The sequence below is a fragment of the Balaenoptera borealis genome (genome assembly GCF_965194805.1).
Source record: "Balaenoptera borealis genome assembly, chromosome: 19".
Lineage (NCBI taxonomy): Eukaryota > Metazoa > Chordata > Mammalia > Artiodactyla > Balaenopteridae > Balaenoptera > Balaenoptera borealis.
In genome coordinates this window covers 60,174,560-60,197,673 of record NC_138878.1, presented here as the reverse complement: position 1 = coordinate 60,197,673, position 23,114 = coordinate 60,174,560, and the positions used below count along the sequence as shown (strand labels likewise).

The 23,114-nt window shown below is 58.2% G+C and overlaps 2 protein-coding genes across 3 annotated transcripts; one reads left to right on the top strand and one right to left on the bottom strand.

The window, feature by feature from the left end:
• Window positions 1–3,938: 3,938 nt before the first annotated feature.
• Window positions 3,939–14,491, top strand: PTGIR (prostaglandin I2 receptor). Of its 2 annotated transcripts, none has more exons than XM_082370171.1 (3): window positions 3,939–4,200; window positions 4,552–5,439; window positions 6,484–14,491. In XM_082370171.1, exons 1-3 carry the CDS (start codon window positions 4,084–4,086, stop codon window positions 6,868–6,870), a joined length of 1,392 nt encoding a protein of 463 aa, XP_082226297.1. In that variant the 5' UTR covers window positions 3,939–4,083; the 3' UTR covers window positions 6,871–14,491. The 2 variants fall into 2 exon arrangements, 1 of the variants encoding a protein (XP_082226297.1); XR_014238096.1 differs by lacking the exon at window positions 3,939–4,200 and having other exon boundaries at window positions 6,484–7,519; window positions 7,657–14,491.
• A 792-nt stretch (window positions 14,492–15,283) lies between these two features.
• Window positions 15,284–22,966, bottom strand: CALM3 (calmodulin 3). Its single transcript, XM_082370190.1, has 6 exons — window positions 22,815–22,966; window positions 18,113–18,143; window positions 16,260–16,403; window positions 16,011–16,117; window positions 15,593–15,728; window positions 15,284–15,461 (listed from the first exon to the last, which is right to left on the bottom strand). Exons 1-6 carry the CDS (start codon window positions 22,815–22,817, stop codon window positions 15,433–15,435), a joined length of 450 nt encoding a protein of 149 aa, XP_082226316.1. The 5' UTR covers window positions 22,818–22,966; the 3' UTR covers window positions 15,284–15,432.
• Between the last annotated feature and the right edge of the window lie 148 nt (window positions 22,967–23,114).

The window sequence follows — 23,114 nt, the reverse complement described above, 5'->3', positions numbered from 1 at the left end:
CCCAGGAACTTGGAGGGCTGGAATTCTGGAGTCTTTGAACAGTGCGGGGCCAGGATGCTGGGGTCCAGCCCCCTTGTCGGGCTAGGATTCCGGAGCTCGGCACTTCAGGGGTGTAAAGATTTCTTGAGCCTGGACTGTTGGGATTTAGATCCTTTGAGCCCTGGGATCTTGGAGCTGGTCTCGGGGAATGGAAGCTGGGGAGAAGCAAGTGGGGCTGGCTGACCTGGTGGGGGGCAGGGAGCGGGAGGAAATGTCTGCCTGGAGAAGGAGGGGGGCTGGGTGAGCCTGCACCCAGACTGAGGCTGGGAGGGAGGAGAAGCCAGAAGGGAGAAGCCAGAGCAGGTCCTGGGTGACCAGCCTGCAAACCAGATAACCTCATTAGTGAGTATGACTCCGTAGCACCCGCTTCTGGTTACCCGCTGCTCTTTCCTGCCACCCCCAGCTCTGAAGTCAGCTCTGGGGTCCCGCCCAGGCTGGAGTCAGAGCCAGGCCCAGAGGCAGAGAGGTGGACGCCTGGGGTAGTGCTTGCACCCAGCAGTTCTCCCCCACTTCACCCCAAACCCCAGGGCTGGGGGCTGCCCCACCCAGCTGTCCTCCCTCCACACCCCACCCATGTGCTTGGCACTGAGGGGCCGGGGGTAAGGGGTGGGGCAGCCCAGAGCCAGAAGGAGCCATAATCACGGCCATCACTTATTGGGAGTCCGGTTTCACAAGCCCCATCTCCCTTAATTCTCACGGTAGCCCCCAAAAGACTCTGTTTACCCCCATTTTACAGACATGGAAGACCGGCATGGAGAAGTGATGTCACCTGGTCAGCTGGGGCTTGAGGATGGAGTGAGAGGAGTCGATGGATGACTTCAGGAGGGGCTGGAGGGGTTCAAAGGGGGCCTTGAAGGACAGAAGTGAGGGGATCTCAGGTGAGGTGCACAGCCCAGGCAAAGGTGGGAAAGGAGCGACAGAGCAGGGACACCAGGAGCCGGAGAGGGAACCAGCAGCCAGTAGGTAGGCAAGGGCCCATTGGTGGTGGAGAAAAGGGCGGTGGGCAGAGAAAACTGGCCCCTAGCTGGAGCGGCTGGGACCTGCTAAGGAAGGAAGGGTCAGCATGGACCCACAGCGGCTCCTCACAGCAGTGAGTGGCACAGGCGACAGGCGGGCCTGGCAGGCGTGAGCAGCTGGTGGCGTGTGTGGGGTACGAGGTGAGGCCAGCTTCCTCCCAGGGCAGGGCCAGAAGGACGGAAACCAGGGAGCCAGGAGAGGGTCGGGCGCAGGGCGGGCTGGCATCTTAGGTCCGGCAGGCCTGGGCAGGCAGCAGGAGGTGCCGGCGGCAGGTGTGGAAGGGCCCATCCCGGTCCCATTTCCTGCCCTGGTTGGTGCTTGCCCTCTTGAGGACACCCACCCGGATGGAATGACTCAGCTGAGGGCCTGCCCAGCCTCCAGCTATGACCTTCCTCTCCCGTCACTTGTCGCTTGCCGCTTGGGACCGCGCCCCCATCGGATGGTGCCCTCTGAGCCCCTCTGCGCCCCCAGCCCTTGGCACACCGTGAGTGGGTTAGGGTTCGCTGGATGAATAACAACACCAACGGTAGCTGTTTGAGGACTTCCTAGAGGCAGGCAGGGTGAATTCCGTCTCTGACCTTCCAACAACATCCCAAGGGCATGGCAGCCATTTGATGAAGAACATCGAGGCTTAGAGACCCATGTGGGCCAACACAGCCATAAAGAAACAGGTGGGCCCCAATAAACAGACACGCATGGACGCACCAGTAGACACAGATGCACAAAGAGACCTTAGAGGAAAGAATGCCCTCCACTGACACACACACACACACACACACACACACACACACATCACTCTCACTAGGCTGATACGATGCTCGCTTAGGTCACACAATCCCACACATGAAGTTCACACATCCACAGTCCCTAGCACACCCCCTCCCAGGTACCCGTTCTTCCCCACCTCCCAGAGCTGTGTGTCTATTTCCAGTTGTCTCTGGGCTTCCTCTGTCTTCTGTGGCGCTGCCCCAGGGTCCCTCTGGGGAGGCCTGAGTCGTGGCAGGGGGAGGGCGCTGACTCACCCATCCAGAGCAGTTCCTTCCCACAGCTCTTCCCGCCCCGGAAGCCACCCCATCCCCAGCCCAGCCCAGAACACCCGGGTGGAAGGGGAACGCTTTGTGCCCTTGTCGTGGGGTGAGTGTGTCCAACACTGGCACGGACCCCAGGGACCCTTAGTCCCCTCCTTAGGAATGAGTTACAGTTACCACCTCTCCTGCCTGCTCTGGAGCCCAGAACTGATGCCAGGGTCGCCAGGGCTCCCGGCTCCCAGCGGCAAAGGTGGGGAAACTGAGGCCTGTGGGGGGGCCTGTCTGAGGCCCCGCTGGGCATGGGAGCAGCGTGGACTTTCTGAACGCTCAGCAGTGCCTGGTGGGGGCAGGAAGCCAGTGGGAGGGAAGTTCCAGGAACCAGAGCTCCACCCCCACCTCCTCGGGCACCCCTGCAACATCCCTGATGCAGAGACAGGACGCAAGCCTGCCAGGCATCACCCTCCATTAATGTGACCGAACCTCCTGAGCTCCCTCTGCTCTGCCTGGGATCGAAGAGAGTGAGGGCGGTACCACGTGGCCAGGAGGCCTGAGACACACACACACAGGCGCCCTCCGAGTGGGGCTGAGTGGTCATTCTCGGAGCCCCTGGTGTGGCTGGAGCTGGGGCATCCATCCTGGCGGAAGCTGGGGGTGCCAGCTGGGCATGGGTGATAGGGAGATGGAGGAGGGGGAGGGGGGAGGGGATTGTGGTCACAGAGGTGGGGGTGGCATGGCGACGGAGAGGGGAAGTCTGTAGCTGCCCAACGTCCAGTCCTTGGGGTCGGAAGCACCCTTCCTGGCCTTGGATGGGATACAGTATGTACACAGGCTCTCTCCTTGTTACAAAGAGGGGTCTGGGATGGGCCACTGGCCATGGTCGGCCACCAGGCCCATGAAGCCCATTGTACAGATTAGGAAACTGAGGTCCACTGGCTTCCCATCCTGGCCTGGGACTATCCCATAGCAAGGAGGTGGTCGAATTGGGACAGAAACTCCAGTCAAATGGAGTGAGATCTTGAATTTGTCATCTCTGCACTTAAACTGACTCCCTGAAAAATAAGAGGTGTCTGAGAAGGTCTCTGAGGTCCCATCTGGCCCTTATGGGCTGGGAGGCTGCATGGGAAGCCATGGGCTCAGTGGCAACAGGGACTGGTGACCGCTGTGCTGGCGTCTGGGACACACAGCCTGATCACACTGGCTGGAGGGTGGCGGCTCTGCGGCTGGTGATGTGTTTGCGGAGGAGTGGGAGAAATTAAGGAACGGCAGTGTTGGAGCCCTGGACGGCTGTCTGTGGCTAACATATTATTCCTTGAAGTCAAGGTCACCAGAACTTGGCTGAGGCCTGGGAGTGCTAGGGTGAGAGGCAAGAGGGCGGGAGGGTGCTCCCCTTTGATACTGAGCAGTGGAAATCCTGGCGGGGGTGGGGGGGCGCCGGTCCCCTACCAGCAGATGCCAAGTCTCTCCTCCCCCCACACCCCCTCCCCAGGGCTCATGGAAGGAGTGAACTGTGTCCAGGGAAAAGAAAGCTCAGTAGTGCCTGGAAAACACTACATCAGGCAGGAATTTCCTGGTCATTTCTCAATCCTTGGGCAATGTTCTAACCCCGCGGGGCCTGAGCCCAGAATAGATGCCAGAAGCCACCCCAGACAGCCGTGCAGACTGGTCAACTGTGCCCCTCAGGTCCCGCCCGGGTCCCTGCTGGCAAGCTCCCAACTCCAGGGTGATGATGACTCAGGTGATCCCCACCCGGGCCGACGCTGGGAAGGGAAGAAAGTTGGCAGAGTCCTGAGTGTGCGAGGTGGCAGGTGGCTCGGTGATGGGGACCGTGAGAGGACACAAGGAGGGGGAGGGGGAGGCGGGAGATGGATGTCTTGGGGAGAGGGGATGGAGGGAGCGTGCCAGGGAAGGCGGGGACGGAGGCCAGGGCCCTCTGGAGAAAGCAGGGGGCGGGAACGTGGGGCAGAGAGAGGAAATGAAAAAGCTGGGGTGAGCAGGCAAGATGAGTAGGAAGGGAGGGAGGAGGGAGGGAAGTAGGGAGAAGCTGACACTCGGAGAGCGAGCAAGACCCCGGAGAAGGAGCGAGGGGACAGAGGAGGAGCTGAGAGAGACCGCAGAGGTGCAGTGAGGAGGGGCTGGGCAAGCAGAAACGCAGAGAAGGGAATAGACGGCTGTCGCGAGAGAGAGAGGGAGGGAGGGAGGGAGGCAGAGGGGGTGGACCAGGGAGGGGACAGAGACAGAGACACAGCAAGAGACAGAGACAGAGAAGGAAAGAACTAGGGGCTTGAAGAGGAAAAGACTAGACAGGGAAACAGATGTAGGGAAGGAAAGAAATAAGGGAAAGAGAGAGAGAGAGTACGGGAGCCTGGGGAAGACAGAGGGGAGAGAAATAGAAATAGACGGACGGTCGCACAACAAGAATTGCGGTGGGTTGACTGGGACCCTCCCTCCCCCCCACCTCCAACTGCAGCGCGGACCCCGGGGAGGGGAGCGCGGTGGTGGGCGTCGCAGGGGCGGACCCGGCTACCCCTCCGTCGCCACCTCCCACCGCGGGGACCCTTCCGGCCCGGGCGGCTGCGGGAGACCGGGGATGGCGGATTCGTGCCAGAACCTCACGTACGTGCGGGACTCGGTGGGCCCGGCCACCAGCGCCCTGATGTTCGTGGCGGGCGTGGTGGGCAACGGGCTGGCCCTGGGCATCTTGGGGGCGCGGCGACGGTCACGCCCCTCGGCCTTCGCGGTGCTGGTCACCGGGCTGGCGGTCACCGACCTGCTGGGCACGTGCTTCCTGAGTCCAGCGGTGTTCGCGGCCTACGCCCGCAACAGCTCGCTGCTGGGCCTGGCCCGGGGCCGCCCGGCGCTGTGCGATGCCTTCGCCTTCGCCATGACCTTCTTCGGCCTGGCCTCCACGCTCATCCTCTTCGCCATGGCCGTGGAGCGCTGCCTGGCGCTCAGTCACCCCTACCTCTACGCCCAGCTGGACGGGCCGCGCCGCGCCCGCCTGGCGCTGCCCGCCATCTACGCCTTCTGCACCGTCTTCTGCTCGCTGCCCCTGCTGGGCCTGGGCCAACACCAGCAGTACTGCCCGGGCAGCTGGTGCTTCATCCGTATGCGCTCGGCCGAGCTGGGCGGCTGCGCATTCTCGCTGGCCTACGCCAGCCTCGTGGCCCTGCTGGTGGCCGCCATCATCCTCTGCAACGGCTCGGTCACCTTCAGCCTCTGCCGCATGTACCGCCAGCAGAGGCGCCACCACGGCTCGCTGGTCCCCGGCCCCCGGGCGGGCGAAGATGAGGTTGACCACCTGATTCTGCTGGGCCTCATGACGGGCATCATGGCCGTGTGCTCCCTGCCTCTCACGGTGAGTCCCCTCGGCAGATCGGGGTGGGCGGTGGGGAGGAAGGCAGAGCCCAGCGCCATCCTCCATCGTTTGTACCCATTTCACAGATGGGGAAACTGAGACCCAAAGAGGTGAGAGGCTTTGTCCAGGGTCAAACAACTCCCAACTTGCTGGAGAAGTCTCCCCATTTGCTTCTGCCCCATTTGATTCCTTCTGACCCTTGTCTCCCCCTTCCACATCTCTAGCCCCCCAACCCTACCAATTCCACCCCCCACCAACCTTCTCCTACCCCTGCAATGATAATAAGATTTGCCATTCATTGCTCTCTGTCCACCCTGTGCTCAGTGGTTTAGAAATCCTTTCTCCGATAATCTCCAAAATGATCTTATGCATCTATTCCACAAGCATTTAGCAAGAAATGTGACGAAGTCTCTGCCCTGTCACCCTTTTTACAGATGAGGGGTGATGATGTCTTTTGCCCATGATCACACAGAGGCAGGTCTGCACCCTGGGCTCCTCTGATGCCAGAGTCTGATCTCCCCGCCACCATGCTCCCCACTTCCCCAGCCCCACCCATGGGTCTGCCCTTGGCATCTCCTGGCCTCGCCCCTTTCCTGCAGGAACTCCTGCCTTGCCCCTCCCAAATTGCAGCAGGGCCAACCCTGGTCCTGTGGCACCCAGTCATCCTGTCTATACTCTGGGCCTCGGTTTCTCTTTCTGTAAAACGCAAGGGCTGGGCTAGATCTGAGGGTCGTCAAACCTTTGGGGGGTTACAGAGGACTCAGAAACTGGACACACACAGACACAGCCCTGGGACCCAGCCCTACCGCCCCATCTCTCTCCCTCTAGGGCTTTGCTGGGTGTCTCCTGGGGCTTTCTCTCCCTCTGCTCCCCGGATGCACTTCTTTGTTAATTTTCATCTTATCTTATTTCCTTCCCCCTTCCGACAGGCCACCCCTCCCTCATTTCTGCCAATGAGCAAGTGGGGGGAGGGGATCGAGGGTGGGGTGTGGGTGGGGGCAGAGGACTCGTGGGTGCTGCTTGACACCCTCACTCTGCCCTCAGATCCGCGGCTTCACCCAGGCCATCGCCCCGGACAGCAGTGAGATGGGGGACCTCCTCGCTTTCCGTTTCAATGCCTTCAACCCCATCCTGGACCCCTGGGTCTTCATCCTTTTCCGCAAGGCCGTCTTCCAGCGGCTCAAGCTCTGGTTCTGTTGCTTGCGCCCGAGGCCTGGCCAGGGCGACTTGCAGACGTCCCTCTCCCAGCCGGCCTCGGGGAGGAAGGGCTCAAGGGCCCCCACTGCTCTCGGGGGGAAGGAAGGGAGCTGGGTGCATTTGTCAGCCTGGGGCGAGGGGCAGGGGGCACCCTTGCCTGTCCCACAGCCATCCAGCAGCACCGTGGGAACACCGTCCAAAGTGGGGTCCGAGACAGCCTGCTCCCTCTGCTGACAACTGCCCCGTGATCTCCTGCCCTGTCTTCCGGGAGCAGGAGCCAGAAATTCAGGGACATGACCGATGGCTGCGGGTGGACAAGCCCAGAGATGGATCCTGGAGCCCAGCCGGCCAGAATGTTGACCCCCTGGATTCAGGGGGTGATCAGCTGCTATTCCTCCTCCTTCAGGGTGGCCACGATGGGCTGTGGGAGGAGGGAGAGAGGGAGAGGAAACAATTATCCTGGAGCATAAAAAGAGCAGTTCTCTCAAAATATCCGGTGGCCTGGGTGGCCTGGTCTGGCCCTCGCTTTGCCCATCCATCTCACTGTCTAAATATTTAGAAGGCAGAAGAGTTCCCAGCAGCTTCTGTGCACTCAGGTCTCATCTGGTTAGGCTTCTGGTCTGATCCTCATTCATTCAGGGTGCCCTGGATGCCCACGTCAAACCCCCGGCGGACAGCCCTGCCCTCTCCCAGTCCACTCCAAGAGCCACCCTCTCTCTGCCTCACGGGAGCCCAGGATTCTCCGACAAGCTCCCTGCTTCCCTTTACTTCTGATTCCCCATCAGACTTGGGAGGCCTGGTCCCCGCAGGGGAGGTGAAGAAGGGGAGACTGTTGCATTGTGGGTGACACCACTGGACAGGTGCCTGGAAACTGCATGGCTTGGTGAGTTGCAAGATGTGGATGGTGGGGCCCTGGGCTGGGGGAGAAGCTGGAGAATGAAGCGGTGGGAGGTACGGACCCCAGGGACGGCCCAAGAACTCAGACCTAAGTCCTGTGCCTGTCCCTATGCCCCCTCGCAGAGCCTCACTTCATCGCCTGTGTCCTGGGAACTGCCACAAAACTGTCATTCATTCATTAATTCATTCATTCAACAAATAGTGGGCGCTGACTCTACCAGGTGCTGGGGGCACAGAGCAGTCTCGGCCCCACCCTGGACTCCTCTGGGGTGATTTCCAGTCTTCAGTTCCCCTTCTGATTGCTGGGGTGATGTCCAGCCATCCCCCCCTCCCCCCTTCTCGTTGCTATCCCCTGCCCTCAGGTACAGAATTCAAGGGTTTGCCAGGAGTGAACATGAAAGGAAGTGGTACTTCTGGTGGTGAGAGGAGGTGAATGGGAAAGCCCCCAGACTCACCCCCAGCCCTGGGTTCCCCTTTCTCACTTGGCTTCAGGGTTAAAACAATAAATCTGCCCCTGAGGAGGGCTGGAGGAGTAGATGAGGCATGAGCTTCCTATAAAGACAATAGCGGTGGCTAAAGTGAGTCCTCCGCCTTGTGAATTGCACCCTCCCGCTCCAGGCTGCTATTATTAGAGCCCTTCTACACAGGCTGGAATCGAGGTCCGGAGAGGGCCATCACCAGCCCCAGGAGAAAGCTCAGCCTGCAGGTGGAGCTGGGTTTGTGAGGGTTCCAAGGTTGTTTTTTTTTTGGCCGTGCCTCGCTGCTTGCGGGATCTTAGTTCCCTGACCAGCCATGGAAACCGCTCCCCCTGCAGTGGAAGCCCAGAGTCCTAACCACTGGACCACCAGGGAAGTCCCTGGTCTATCTTTTATTCTCCTTAGCTCAGATCACTGTTGGGCTGATGAGTTTGCTTTGGTTTCCTTTTGCGTAGAATGGTGATCATAATCTAATACTTAGCTTACAAGGCTGTGCTGAGGATTAAATGATTACCCCGAAAAGCAATTTAGCACAGGGCCTGGAGTAAAGCCCACAATACGTGTTACTGTTACTGCCATTGTTGTTGTTGTGGCTATTGTAGTGGTCTTTGGCATCTGGGCAAATGCGGTTTGAAAACACTTTTCTCCATTGTTTTGACTTCTTCCCACCAGACATTATGTTTCATTTGAAGAGGTGTCTGCGAGAGTTAAAAATAGGTCAAACGACTGCTTAATGGGTATGGGGTTTCCTTTTGGGGTGATGAAAATGTCCTGGAACTAGATAGCGATGGTGGTTGTACAACATCGTGAATGTACTAAATGTCACTGAATTGTACTTTTTAAGATGGTTAAAATGGTACATTTTGTGTTATGGGTATTTTACCACAATAAAAGAAAACTGTAATACTGAAAAAAAAATTGAGGAAGTTTAGAAACTTTTATAGCAGTCTTGCCAGAGTAATATTGTATCGCTTGAATTTATTTTTCATTTATTTTTAAAATATTTTATTTTATTTTATTTTATTTATTTTTGGCTGCGTAGGGTCTTCGTTGCTGCACGTGGGCTTTCTCTAGTTGTGGCGAGCGGGGGCTACTCTCCGTTGCAGTGCGCGGGCTTCTCATTGCGGTGGCTTCTCTTGTTGCGGAGCACGGGCTCTAGGCACGCGGGCTTCAGTAGTTGCGGCTCACGGGCTTAGTTGCTCTGCAGCATGTGGGATCTTCCCAGACTAGGGATTGAACCCGTGTCCCCCGCATTGGCAGGCGGATTCTTAACCACTGCGCCACCAGGGAAGTCCTATTGCTTGAATTTAATAGTTAAAATTTGACTTGTACCAAAACAAACCAAAAAACAGTTCAAGAAACATCAGGTGGGGTCCGGCCTTTGTTACCAATCCTGGCCCGGCCTCAGTGGGAACCAGCCCAGAGGTGCCCCTGGAGGACCGTGCAGAAGGGATGGGATGGAGGGGCTGCGTTTCAGGCAGGAGTCGAGGTGGGCCAGGGCTGCCTGTCCAGGCAAGACCCCGGGGGCGGGGGGCACGCTTGCCTCCTCTCTCTGTGCCGCCCCCGGAAGGTGGGTCGGTTCTGGCCTCAGCATTCGCTGAATGGCAGCGCAGGGCTGGGCTTTTGAACCCACAGCATCCTCACCCAAGGTGGGTGCCATCATCAGTCCTATTTTTCGGATGTGGATTAAGGGGAGGAGAGGATTAAGTGTAGAAGCTGGTTTTCTGCTGGCTTTTACCCACCAGGCCTAACATCTCAGGAATCTGCCCCCTCCTCTGCATTCCACTGTTTATCTTAGACCCCCACCAGCTCTGGCCTGGATGTCTACACCGTCTGCCAGGGCGCGGGTTTTCAAACAACTCCCTCGGCCCCTCCAGGATGATTCGGAAGCTCCTCTCTTGGCTGGTTCCTGACCCCTGACTGCCCCGGTAGCCTCTCCGCTGGCTGCCATAGTCCTGTCTGGAGGTCCTGTCTGAATGGTTCCTCCCCTGCCTGCCGAGCTCCAAGGACTCCCACTGCCCGGAGGCCAACTTCCATGCTCTCTGCTTGGCCGCAGCAGACAACTGAGGTTTCCCCAAAGAGCCCATGACCTTTGGGGCCTCCACCTCTTAGCTCACTGAGCTCACCCTTCCCGTTGAGAGTGTTTCCCCTTCTGCATCCGTCAAAAGCTCCCTTGCCCTTCAAGTTCCTGCTTAGGCTATTCTTCCTCCTTGAAGACTTAATCACTCCTCTCAGGCGCTCTCAGCGCATCTGGGGTTCCATAATGGTCCTCACTGCAGCCTGTTGTGGCACAGACGTTTGTTCATTCATTCAGCAGGCTCTGATTGAAGGCTTACTGTATGTCAGGTTTTGTCCATATGATGCTGGGGACATAGCAGGGACAGACAGCCTTGGCCCTGCTCTCCTGGAGCTCACGGTTCAGAGTGGGCAGGGCTGGATGTTGGGAAGGGTGGAGTCTTGGGGGACATCAGGGAGGGCTTCTTGGAGGAGGAGATGGCTGAGCCAGGACCTGAGGATTGGAAGAAAGTGAAGCAAGTAAAGAAGGGTGTTTCTGTTGTGCTCACAGTTCTGACTCTGGCCTCTGATGCCTCCTCTCTTTCGTCTCATTCATTCATTCAACACATATTCCCTTGAGCCTGCTCTGGACCCACGGCTGCTCTGTGCCTGCTGGGGAAATAGCAGTGACTGACACCGCCTTGGCCCTACCTCGCTCATAATTCAGTGGTGGTGAGAATTTAATAATCACAGAAATATGTATTACAATAAGCCACAAAAATACAAATTTACAAGCTGTGGAATGTACCAGGAACACAGTGAAAGGGAGGCGCCCGCTCTGGTCTGGCGTTGGGGTCAAGAAATGACACGCTGGGAACAGGTCTGTCTCCCTCAAGGAGACTTTATGCACTTTTAACTTCATTTCTTGATTCATTTCTGACTTTCGAGCACAGATGGAACTTAAGCATGCACACACATATACACCCTGGCCAGTCCCCGGGAGTTGCTGCTCTTGGGCCTTCTGTGGTCACTGCCCCACCTGCTGGCCACACTGGGAATGACACTTAGAAGTGGTTCCAGAGCCACTGCATTGGAGCTCCCCTCTGGGAGGTGAGGGGAACATGGACTTCCCTCCTGTGGGCCCCAGTTGGGCACCTCCCGATGTGTCCCCCTGTGTAGTCACTTTCTCAGGACAGGTTTTGAGCTGGCCCAGAGGATCTGTGAGCCTGAGTTGGAAATGACTTCCACAGCAAGCATCAGCTGATGCTTGCCCCTCCCTGCCTGCCCATGTCATTAGCAGCGCAGAGTGCCATCTCTGTGTCTGTGATTAATAAAGAATGGGAAAGGGAAGTCATGACTTTTTAATAATGCAGGCCATATGGGAGTAAAAGTCAAAACACAGGGCCCAAGGGGGAAAATAAACGACGGGGCAGTAGAGAAGTGCAGGCAAAGCAATGCGGTGGTTAAAATCGTGGGCATTTGGGATGCGAATAATCTGGGGTTCAAGTCCCAGCTCACCCACTTCCAAGAAATGTGGTGCTAGAGGTTTTAGCTGCCCCCCTGACCCCCGCCTCCGTTCCTTTCAGCTCTTTTTTTTTTTTTTTCTGGCCACACTTCGCAGCGCAGAACTTCCCAACCAGGGATTGAACCCGCGCGCCTGCAGTGGAGGTGCAGAGTCTTAACCACTGGACCACCAGGGAAGCCCCCTCCTGTCAGCTCTTGATGATAACTTATCTTGTGCTCATATGCGCACTGGGGAGGATGCATGTCATAAATGCATACTAAATTTTATTAGGACTCAACCTGGCCTGGGTGAGAAGTAAATGAGACGATGTCTAAAAAGCGGCGCAATATTTTCTGATCCTCCTTTGAGAGACAATTACTATTCTCCATTTTGCAGACTGGTAAACTGAGGCTCAGAGAAGTGAAGTCACTGCTCCAAGGTTATCAGGTAGGAAGTGACAGAGGTGGGACCTGAGGCTTAGTGAGTATACAGACACTGCAGTGGTCACGCTGGGTTGGAGCCCAATTCTGTGAGTCACCAAAACCTATCTTCTTCACAGCTATAAGACCAGAATTTTCCACAGGTATCCTGGCTGCTAAGAAGGCAGCTCCCATCTCAGACTCCACCGTTGTGACCCCAGCCTCAGCCTAGCCTTCCCACTGGCTGTCTCTGGCCTACCTGAATTCATCTTAAAAAAAAAAAAATGACCATTTACTCTAAAGCCAGGCAGCTGAGAGCATGGACTGCTCAGGTCACATCTGGTTCAGATTCCAGCTCTGTCACTTTCTGCTTAATCACCCTGGACTAGTTCCCTCACTTCTCTGGGCCTCAGTTTCCTAGTCTGCAAAATGGGGACTCACAGCACCCAGCCCAAATGGTTGCTTGAAGGATTCAACGAGATCACGGAGGCAGAGCTTAGAAGACAACCCGTGGAGTAGGAAGCACCCAACAGAGAGCAGCTCATGCCCCCGGACACTCACTGTACCCCAGGCCCGGCTTCTGCAGGCTCACCAATCCTCGGCTGGCCCCAGTCAGTGGGTTTTTTTGGCCACATCACGTGGTATGCGGGATTTAGTTCCCTGACCAGGGATCGAACCCACGCCCCCTGCAGTGGAAGCATGGAGTCTGAACCACTGGACCGCCAGGGAAGTCCCAAGGTCAGTGTTATCACAGCCCCACTTTCCAGACAGGGGCAGAGAGCCGTCTACCCAAGGCCATGCACGCAGTTAAGTGCCCCGGACCCCAAGCTCTTACCCACAACACTCTACCATCTTTACTGCACCAATTTCGAGCCACAACCAGATGGCAGAAAAAGGGGTCAGAGAAACTGGGGCTTTGGAAAAAGGTGTCTCCTTTCTGCCACAGGAAGGGCCCTGAGTTTGAACGCTGCCAGGCTTCTCCGTCCTCCCAGGGCCGGGTAAAGGTGAGCAGAAGTCTTTTCACTCCACTGAGCGTCTCTACTCGCCTCCTGCCCAGCCCCTGGTCGAGCGTGAGCAGCTCGGATGTTAGATGATGTCTACCGACTGGTGTTTGGTAGTTGGGGGTGGGGCCTCCCCTCCTTTCTTTTTCATATCCCCACTTACCTCAGGGAAGCTGAGGAGCTTTCTATGGTTTGCAGTTGTTTGGGGCTTTTTCTTTCAAAGCTTAGTTGTGTGCCCTCTCCAGGAGCTGACTGAAGCTGTGAGCTCAGGACCACGCCTCTTTTCTCCCCACCGCGTGTTCGAACTGGGCACTTAGGCTGCCCGCTTGACACTGGTCACCTCTTGGCCGGAGCACCCTGTCGAGACTCTCCCCACGGCCTAGGCCCCTAGGGCCTGACCCTGCCTTCTTGTTCTCTGGGATGATGCCCTTCCTTCCCCCCGCACAGCCAGGTGACCACTCACCTTTCAGCTTGATGCTGCCCGCCGCCCTCACCCCCCAAACTGGGACGTTCTTGTGACACGATGGACCTGCCTCAGGCCTTCTCAGGCCTCATCTCGCAGTCACTCACGTGACTGATACAGGCCCCCACTAAGGCGGGCTCGGTCTGTCTCGCACACGCGTGCAGGTCCCAAGATGTCCAATGGCGAGCACTCAGAGCTGACGGGCCGCGCTGCCAGCACAGAATCCTGCCCTCAGCCAGCGGGCAGTGTGGTTGGGATCTGAACTCTGGCTGTGCAGTGCTGAGGCCAAGTCTTTTGAGCGAGCATGGAGGACAGGCTCTTCCGGGGAAGGGCTTCAGGCCCGTGCAGCCAGCAGGCCCAGAAACCAAGACAAGAGTAGAAGAGCAGAGTCAGGTAGTCACTGTATTTTATTGGAAAACATTGATATATATTTTTCTTCACAGCTTGAACTGAACACAATATTGCCCGGTTTTTAAAAAAACAAACCACAACACTCTGAAAGCATCCACAGCCTCACGCTTACCTGCCCTTACCCTCAGCTCTCGGCTGGGTCTCCCACTATGCCCCATCCCTCCCCGTCCCTCCCCCCGAGGTTGGGTGCCCGAGGGTGGGGATGAGAAGAGATTCTCAAAGCTGGGCAGGTCCCAGGAAAAGCCATTTGATCAACCTGGGGCTGGGGAGGGGGAGTGGAGGGCAGATGAAATGAACAGGGAAAAAAAAAAAAATCCAGATGACCAAACTGCCCACATTGACTGAATTGTCCCAGAGGCGAAAATCAGAAGCAAGGTCACGGATCATGCTCTCCGCCGGGAGTGTGAGGGTAGGCAGGTGGGCGAGGGGAGAGGCGGGCACAGAGACAGCACAAAGGTCGGGGAGCCAGCCAAGTCACCACAGGGGAGCGGGAGGGGCCGGCGGAGCAGGAAGCGGAGCTGCCCGCGGCCGCTGGTCCTCCAGGGCGGCTGGCCGACGGGACTGTTTTATTGCAGGCATGTTCTCTTCAGAGTGTGGTGGGGCACATCTTCCCTCTCTCCACCCCTCAGCTAGCCCAGCATGGTGTTGGACAAAATTAAAGCTTTAAGGGGCATAAAGAAAAAAAAAAAGGCTAACCAGCATATTACAAAGCGGCCATCCCCACGTCCATTCCGACGAGGGGACCTCGATGCGGGTGGGCAGGGGCGTCACGGGGGAGCGGCATGGGATGTTAGCACCAGGTATTTACAGGACAGCTTGAGATCGCGTCAGCAGCACGGGCTGGACGACGTGCAGGAGGGCCCGGGGAGCAGCCCCACTCAGCCCCACCTCAGGAAGCCAATCAGATGGTTTCAGAAGAGCAGCCAATGGGATCTGGGCCTTGTCCACTCTCTCCGGCCCCTTCTATGAGCCAGCCTCCTCAAGTGGTAAAAGAATGCCGGCTTCCAAGCCTCCCTCGCCCCTTGACCCCCTCCTGGGCCACACCCCGTCAACACCACAACTCTGGAACCTCCCCCCACCCTCAGTCCTTCTGGAATGCCTCTCTCGGCACCCCTGCCCCAACAGGCTGCTGGGATGGCACAGGGAATCACAGGGCTGGTCGCATGCAACAGCAAAAGGCGTGCTCTCCTGCCCGGCCCTCTGGAGGGCCTCGGCCCCTCCCCAGCAGGTCCCGGGACAGGGCTGGCAGCCACCGGCACCCAAAATATAAGAGGACACGTGAAAAGAAACGAACCGAGACGGACGAGAGCCACCCGGGCTGGAGAAGGAGGGCAGGGGCCCCCCCTAAGGGGACCTGGGGGGCTCATCTTATGAATGCATCAGGCCTTGGAAGATGTGAATGGGAGGGGGAAGGGCAAAAGGAAGAGATGTCAGGGGCGTGGGAGGAGACTCGGGAGGAAGAGAAGGAGCAATCATGCAGCTTGGGACAAATCTTTTGTTGCTTTATCAGATTCTCAGTCAATCAATTGCTGTTTGCTAGAACCGGGATACGCAGGGGAGTGTTGAAGAGAGTGCGCGCGCGGGAAGAGAGAGATCGAGAGAACGGGCATCACCAGCTGCCCGGGGGCCTTCACTTTGCAGTCATCATCTGTACAAACTCTGTGGAGGGAAACAGACAGGGAGGAGGTCAGCCAGCGAGCGGGGCTCAGCCCCAAGCCGCGCCCCACCCTGACCTGGGGGCTTGTTCCAGAAGCTCCTGCCGGCCCAGAGACGGGGCCGGGTCGGCTCACCTTCGTAATTGACCTGGCCGTCTCCGTCGATGTCAGCCTCTCTGATCATCTCATCCACTTCCTCGTCGGTCAGCTTCTCACCCAGGTTCGTCATGACGTGGCGCAGCTCTGCGGCGCTGATGTAGCCATTGCCATCCTGGGTGTCGGGGGACAGACAAAAGCTTTGAGCTCGAGGCACTCGCCCGGCTCTTCCCTGGGGGCAGCGGGAGAGAGGCCACAGTGCAGGAACTGTCGAGTCACCCACACTCAGCAGGGGCAGGGGGGCTTCCTGAGGTGGCAGAGCAAGTTGGCAGCGGGGTTGGCACTGGGACCCGGGCCTCCTGGAAGTGCTGACTCCAGTTACACAGGGCGTCCTGGGATGCCACCTGTTCCGCTCTCTGCCGGAGTCCCAGAGCCACTCCGGGAAAGGCCTGCTCACCTTGTCAAAGACACGGAAGGCCTCTCGGATCTCCTCCTCGCTGTCTGTATCCTTCATCTTTCTGGCCATCATGGTCAGGAACTCCGGGAAGTCAATGGTCCCGTTCCCTGCAAGGTGGGGAAGGGAGCAAGGATGCTGTGGGCCTGGGCCCTGGGAGACGAGCCCGGCTCATCCATCACCGGAGGAAGGCTCCCCGCGGTCGTGAGGGTGACCGGGAGTGGGGCTGCCCACCCGCTCCACGGGGCTCACCATCCGCGTCCACCTCGTTGATCATGTCCTGCAGCTCGGCTTCAGTGGGGTTCTGTCCCAGGGATCTCATCACTGTGCCCAACTCCTTGGTGGTGATGGTGCCATCTCCATCCTTGTCAAAGAGGGAGAAGGCCTCCTTGAATTCTGGGATAAGAAAGACAATGAGTCAGAGGCCGAGGACACAGGGAAGTCCTGACCTTGGGAGACAGGCCGAAAGAGGCCCACCTAAAGAAACCAGAACAAGACTTCAATTCCAGCGCAAGCCTCTCGCCTCTGTACTCAGGGCCGGACCCTTCCTTCTTTCAGTCAACACTTACTGAGCACCTGGCCTGTGCCAGGTAAAGCTGCCTGTTCTGTCAACCTAGCTCAGTGGGGACAGAGGGGAAAATGGGTGACAGTGGCCTTAGATCTTTCTACATTTCTCCTTGGTCCCTGGCTTCAGCCTCTCCCTCAAATGATGAAAAGGACCAATGTCATGGAGGGGATGAGAGCCCAGGGAAGTCTCTATCTGAAGTATGCCAGCCAAGGTCAACTGGCTGGGAAAGGAAGGGAAGGAGAGGTGCAGGACGCCTTTGGTCGGCACGGCATCCCTCCTGACTGGTACCGCCAGCCCAGTTCCCTGGTTTCCAGAGGAGCCGAGCGCAGTGTATGGTGGAGTATGGGGGTGGCCGGCAGCAGAGCACGGCTGACGGACGACGCGTGGGGTAGGCGGGGGGAGGGAAGGAGAGGGGACGGCTGCCAAGCCAGGAGGATGAGGTGCTGGTGGCACTGAGGGGGCGGGCCACAGCTGGGGACGCATCAGGAGCGGGGAGAGAAGCACGCGGCTCCTGCCCTCCCACCGGGCCCACTTCGGCACCTGGTGCTCCCTACCCCCAAACCCTCAGAGAACAGATGCCTGGTAGCCTATTCCCGCAGGGCCTGGGCTGGGGTGACGTGGTGGACAGTTTGCTAATGGGGACGGGGAGCGGGGGCGGCGGGCACGGAAACCTGCTCAACACACAGTACTTCCTGCAGCTGTGACTTTCTGGGCTCTGGGGGACAGTGGGGCTACAAAAATGAATTAGATAGGATTCAAGGATTTCTTTTAGCTTACTGGGAGATATGTGATCATTCCTTTGTTCATTCATTTTAGTTATTTAGCCAACAAAAATTTACAGAGCACCTACTATGTTTTAGGCACCAAAGATACAGCAGGGACTGACACAAAGTCCCCAAATAAGGAACTCATCTAGTGACAGGAGATACAGCAGGTAAAGACATCATAAAATAATTTCAGATAGAGAGAAAGGCTGTGAAGGAAACAGACTGACCTAATGGAGAGTAAAGGAAAGTTGTCTATTTGAGAGGGGAGTCAGGGAAGTCCTTTCCAAGGTGACATTTGAGCCGAGACCCAAAGGATGAGAAGGAGCTGCCCGTCAGTGCAAACAGCTGGGGGAAGGCACTTCTGGCCCAGGAGAAAGCAAGTGCAAGCCCGTGCAAAGGCGAGTGCGGAGGTGGGAGTGTCGAGCCATCTCCTGGGCGGCTCCTCAAGTGGGCCAGGAGCTCTGCAGCCCCACAGTGAGGCAGGGAGCTCACCTTCTGAGCCTAAACGGCAGGAGTCGGGCTCACCCTGCAGCCACTGATTAAAAGACCCCGATGACCCACGGCCAGGAGAGGAACCAGCCCTGCCGTCTGGTGAGGGTCGGGCTCAGGACTGTGAGGTTTGGTGCTACTGGGGCAGTGGTGTGCTCTTATACACAGTAAGTTTATCTGTCAGACGCTCCTCCCGGCCCCTCCGGGCCGGAGTAAGATTTGGCTGGGGATGCAGAGGACTTCCCGCGGCAGGGGGAGGGGAGGGAGGGAGGCAAGCTCACCTGCGATCTGCTCCTCAGTCAGCTGGTCAGCCTGGAAAAGCAGGAAGGAGAAGGTTAGTCACAGGCTGGCACATCCACCCTGCTCAGCCCGGGCCCCTCTGGTGAGGCTGGTTCCACACGGCTTCCACGTACCTGGGCAAGGGAAGTCATGCCAGAGCCAGGGCCTGGGATAAAGTCTGGTGGTTCGGGAAGCTGGGGACTAAGGTGGGCTGGAAACCCAGGCCAGCCTGACGCAGGGCCTGATTACACCACCCAGACTCCAGGGTCTCCAATCCAACCCAGTGCTCTGGAGCCACGGTGGGCGGGAAGAAGTGCTGCCCCAGACCCAACCCAGCTGCACCAGCAGAGCACGGGAGCCCCAGGGGCTGAGTGAAGGGAGCAGTTGCCCTAGAGGCCTAATCAAGCAGCTCTAGAAGGCTCCAAACCAAAACAGGCCAGTCCTTGGGTAGGGCAGAGGGAAGATGTCTGGGGCTCTTTGCTAGTTTCTATGTCACCGATTTGGAGGCACTAGGTCCGAGCACAGTGGACCCAACTGGCAACAATTCTCCTAACTGGCGGCTCTGAGGCGCTCCAAGTGCCTAACATTCGAATCCTGCTCAGACGGGGGGCAGTCCCCCACTCTCTTGGGCACGGGCACCATTCCGCTGTTTCTTTTGGGCAGGAAGGGTGAGTGTCGGGGAGGGGACTGCAGCAGGCAGTGGTGGCAGAGGCTGGCGGACTAAAGTCAGCTTCCCCCGCTGCGCTGCAGGTTTTTTTTTTCTTTTTTTGTTTTTTTAATTAATTAATTAATTTATTTATTTATATTTATTTTTGGCTGCGTTGGGTCTTTGTTGCTGCACGCGGGTTTTCCCTAGTTTCAGCGAGTGGGGGCTACTCTTGGTTGCGGTGCGCGGGCTTCTCACTGCAGTGGCTTCTCTTGTTGTGGAGCACGGGCCCTAGGCACGCGGGCTTCAGTAGTTGTGGCACATGGGCTCAGTAGTTGTGGCTCGCGGGCTCTAGAGCGCAGGCTCAGTAGTTGTGGCGCACGGGTTTAGTTGCTCCGTGGCATGTGAGATCTTCCCGGACCAGGGCTCGAACCCGTGTCCCCTGCATTGGCAGGCGGATTCTTAACCACTGAGCCACCAGGGAAGCCCTGCGCTGCAGTTTTTAACCCTCTCTGGCCCTAGGCCACTCCAATCGGTCGGTGGCAGGCAGCCCTTACTGCATGTGGGGCTTGGGGGCGGGGCAGAGGAGAAGCAAAGGCTAGCTTGTCCCGCACTGGTGTGCTGGGAACTAGCCAGGCATAGGGATCCTCTGGGGGAGCAGCCACGAGGGGGTCAAAATCCCAACATTTAACATCAAAAAAAGGAATTTTCCTTGTTTTTTGCGAATGCTGCCAAGAAGGCACCGCTCTCCCCAGACCACCGTCCCCTTCATTTCCTTTCACAATTAGGGGAAGGGGCTCCACGTCTACAGCAGGCTTCTAGCGTTGGCTCTGAGAGCCCCCTAACCAATGCATGCCATTGTGTGTATTTGCATTAATCTCCATAAAGGTTCCAGAGCTAGCAACAACCCCCCAACCCTGTCCCAAATATGAAGACCGATCACATTAGAACAGGTCTCAAACGTCCTTTTTCTTTTTTTCTTTCTTTTTTCTTTTTTTTTTTTTAAATCTAAGGGAGGAGAAACTTAGGCCAAGCCCCAAATAGTCAGAATGGGAGGGGAAATCAAAGTGATGCTGACAGAGGGGAGATGGCTAAGGGAGGGGGAAGCAGGAAGGTAGAGAAGGAAAAACACCACACATGCACATTCTGGAAAAGTCCAAAGTCTAAAGGGAAGGTTAGGAGGCCAAATGGAGCTACTTCTGCATCGCTTTCAAAAAAGACCCAGGGCTGCCGGGCTCCTGAATGCCAGCCTGGCAGCCCCAGGCCCACAAGCCCCTTGCTCCTCCGCTTCCCCTGGCTTCTACGGGTAAAGAAGCCCGAGCCGATCCCCTAGGTCCTGACACCCGAGGAAGCTGCTGGGGGAAAGTGAGAACAGAGGATGGGCTTCTGGTTACCAAGGCCAGGTGATGCCAGGGGAGGGGAAGAGGCAGAGGGGAGAGCAGCGTCTGGGGAGCAGGGCTGCCGTTCCCTCTGCTTTCATCCTCTTCCCCTGGCCTGGATGGAAAAGGCTAGTGCAATCGGGGACCTCCGCGCCCCTACCACACCCCCTTCGGGCAGCACTGGCAGGGGCTGGGGGCAAGGCGGTTGGCACAGGCTGCAGGATGGCCCAGAGTGGCTCTGAAGGCCGGTGTCTGCCGCTCCCCACCGCCAAGCTGCAAGGCGCAGAGAGGCACGGCCACACTCTTACAGGGTCGCTGCAAATAGGCGTGGCTCTGACTGTAGGGCCCATCGCACACTCTCTCCCTCCCTGTTAGGAGACCCTCTCCCCTGCCTGGGGAAGGAAAGGTCCCAGCTCCGAGCTAGAGATCTCAAAGCATGGCTGCTGCCCAGGAAACTGATCACCACTGGGGAGCCCTTCTCAGGGCTTCTTCCCTTTCCAGAGCTGAAGATTTTCAGCTTTCACCAACAACTGTCTCCAAAATAACCCAGTTGGTCTCCTGCTTCCATGTCCCTCATCTTAGGCTCCAGCAAGGAGCTGGACAGGAAAAAAAATATAATCCTGGGGTGGGGGAGGGAAGAGGGTATTATTTCTCTGCCTTGCCCCAGCCGCCAGCCAGTGCCAGAGAGCAGTGTTAGATGAGATCAGAAACCAAGGCCAGGGCCCCTCACCCGGGCCAAGGAGGAGCCACAGAGCTCAGGCCAAAGTCCAAGGCCAGTTAGCAGTGACCCGTCCCACCCATCCATACCTTGCCGATTACAAATGGAAAGAGAAACTAGTAGGGCCAAAGCTCGGGTCCTATTTGGGAGGCGGGGGGCCTCCTGGCACCTGCCAGTGATTCGGCGCCCGTTTAGCAAGGTTCTGCTGGGGGAAAATGGGGTAGAGGCGAGAGGAGCCATCAGGCCTGTGTCAGCAAGTATGAGATCTGATACACAGCAGCGGCGGCCTGTTCTCCCCAGCCTTGCCAGGGAGATGGCCGCGCACGGTTCCGAGGCTGAGCCTGGGGGGCTAGGGGTGTTGTGGGTAGCAGGGACCGGGAAAGAACTAGTCTGCTGGTTTTCTCTCAAAGCCCCAGCTGTGTGAATTAACAGAAGCACTCAGTGAGGGCCCCGAACAGAATAAGCGGCCCTCGGGCTGATGAAGGGGTCCTTCTGGAGGTCTTCTCTAGTCAAGCTCTGCAGTCCCCACCCCGAGGCCACAGGAACAGGCGTCCGATTGTCACCGACGCCACACTGCACTGCACTGTCATTTGGCACAAGTGAGGAGATGCAGAGTGGTGCGTGGAGCTGTAGACCATGAGAAAACCAGCATTCCTGTTTGGAAAGAGCAGCTCTCTTGGTCTGAAAGGGACAGTGACCGGGTGAGGCTGAAGGCTGAAAAAGCTGGCTCGTTTGATGCATCCCAAACTTTCACCTCCCACCCCCATTTCCTACGGCTTCAGTGCGCCATAGGGGCCCGAACAACTCCGCCCACCTGCTCCCACTGCCCCGTGCCTTCTGCCCAGCTCCATTCTTTCTGGGAAGGGGACCCGAGAGCCACCCCCTCCGGCCTCTGCAGCCCACTCCCCATCCAGACTGAACAGTCTTTGTCCCAGCTTTGCCCTGGAAACTTCCAGGGAGCTACCCACATCCACCTCCAACCCGAGGTCCACCTCAGCTGCCATTCATTTTCTCCAACACGTCCCCAGATCTCCTTCCACCTCACCTCCCACCACCCAAGCCAAAGTCCTCTCCCACCCCTCATCTCGGAAAGCCACCTCCTCATGGACCCAAACGCAAGACTCCGCACTTCCAAACCCAACCTCCCTTCCTGGTTCAATAGCCTTAACCCACCAGGAACCGCAGAACCTTCTCTGGCTGCCCCCCCACATCAACCACGAGGCCCCCTGTCCCCCCAGTACTGGCAAGCTCGCCATCCCCTTTTAACCACTTCCCCGACCCCAATCCTCTTCAGTCCCTGCAGGTTTCCGGAGCATCTCCTAACCTCGGCTGCCACCCACCCCAGGCTCTTCTTCCCCAAGCTTGCACCTCACCCTCCTCCTCCTTCCTCTGCACTGTCGGTCTTTGGAGAACCCCCTTCCCTCCCCTCAAGGGTCTGATCTGTAGAAGGGTCCCCCCCCGCCCCCCCAGGAGCACTCCCCCCGTCCAGGCCCAGCTACCCACGGCCCCCTCTCGGGGAGCTCCCCAGCAGCCGGGCTTCCCTCCGACCCCCCTTCCCTGCATCCTCTCAGGACCCAAAGCCTTTATCAGGGCACACATCACCCCCTTCCCTAGCCAATGTTTCTTACCTCGCCCCCCTGGAATCCAAACACCTCACCTTAGCGACCAAACGCTCCATCCTGGGTTCAAATACCCCCTTGGAGGGCTCAGGTGCCCGTTCTGGGGGCTAGAGAACCCATCTGGTGCTAAAAGTCGCTTTTGGAAGCCCCCAACCCCCTTTTGGGATCCAAACGTCCCGCTCTGCGTTCGAATGCCCTCGATAGGGGGGCAGAGAGGGGTCCAGAGGCGCTCTCCGGGGCCCAAACGCCCCCCATTCTGGGTCCACTCGCGCTCTCGGGGGTCCTGCCCCGCCGTGCCCGCCTCAGAGCCCCCAGACTCGGCGGCCCTACAGCCTCACTCACCATGGCGAGGGCCGGGGTGTCCGGAGCGCGGGGATCAAGGTTCCTCCGGCGGCGGCAGCAGCTGCAGCAGCTTGAGCTCCGCCGCGCGTCCGCGCCTCCACACTCACTGCCCGCAGCGCGCGCCGCCGCCGCCGCCGCCGCCGCCGCCGCCCGCCCCAACGGTCCCTCAACGACCGCCGCGCGCGCCCCGCCTCACCCGGCCCCGCCCCGCCCGGTCCGCGCGCCGCCGCACTGCGGCTCCCACGGATCCCTCCGCGCCTCTCTCCGCACTGCCGGGTCCGCGGATCTCTCGCTCCCACC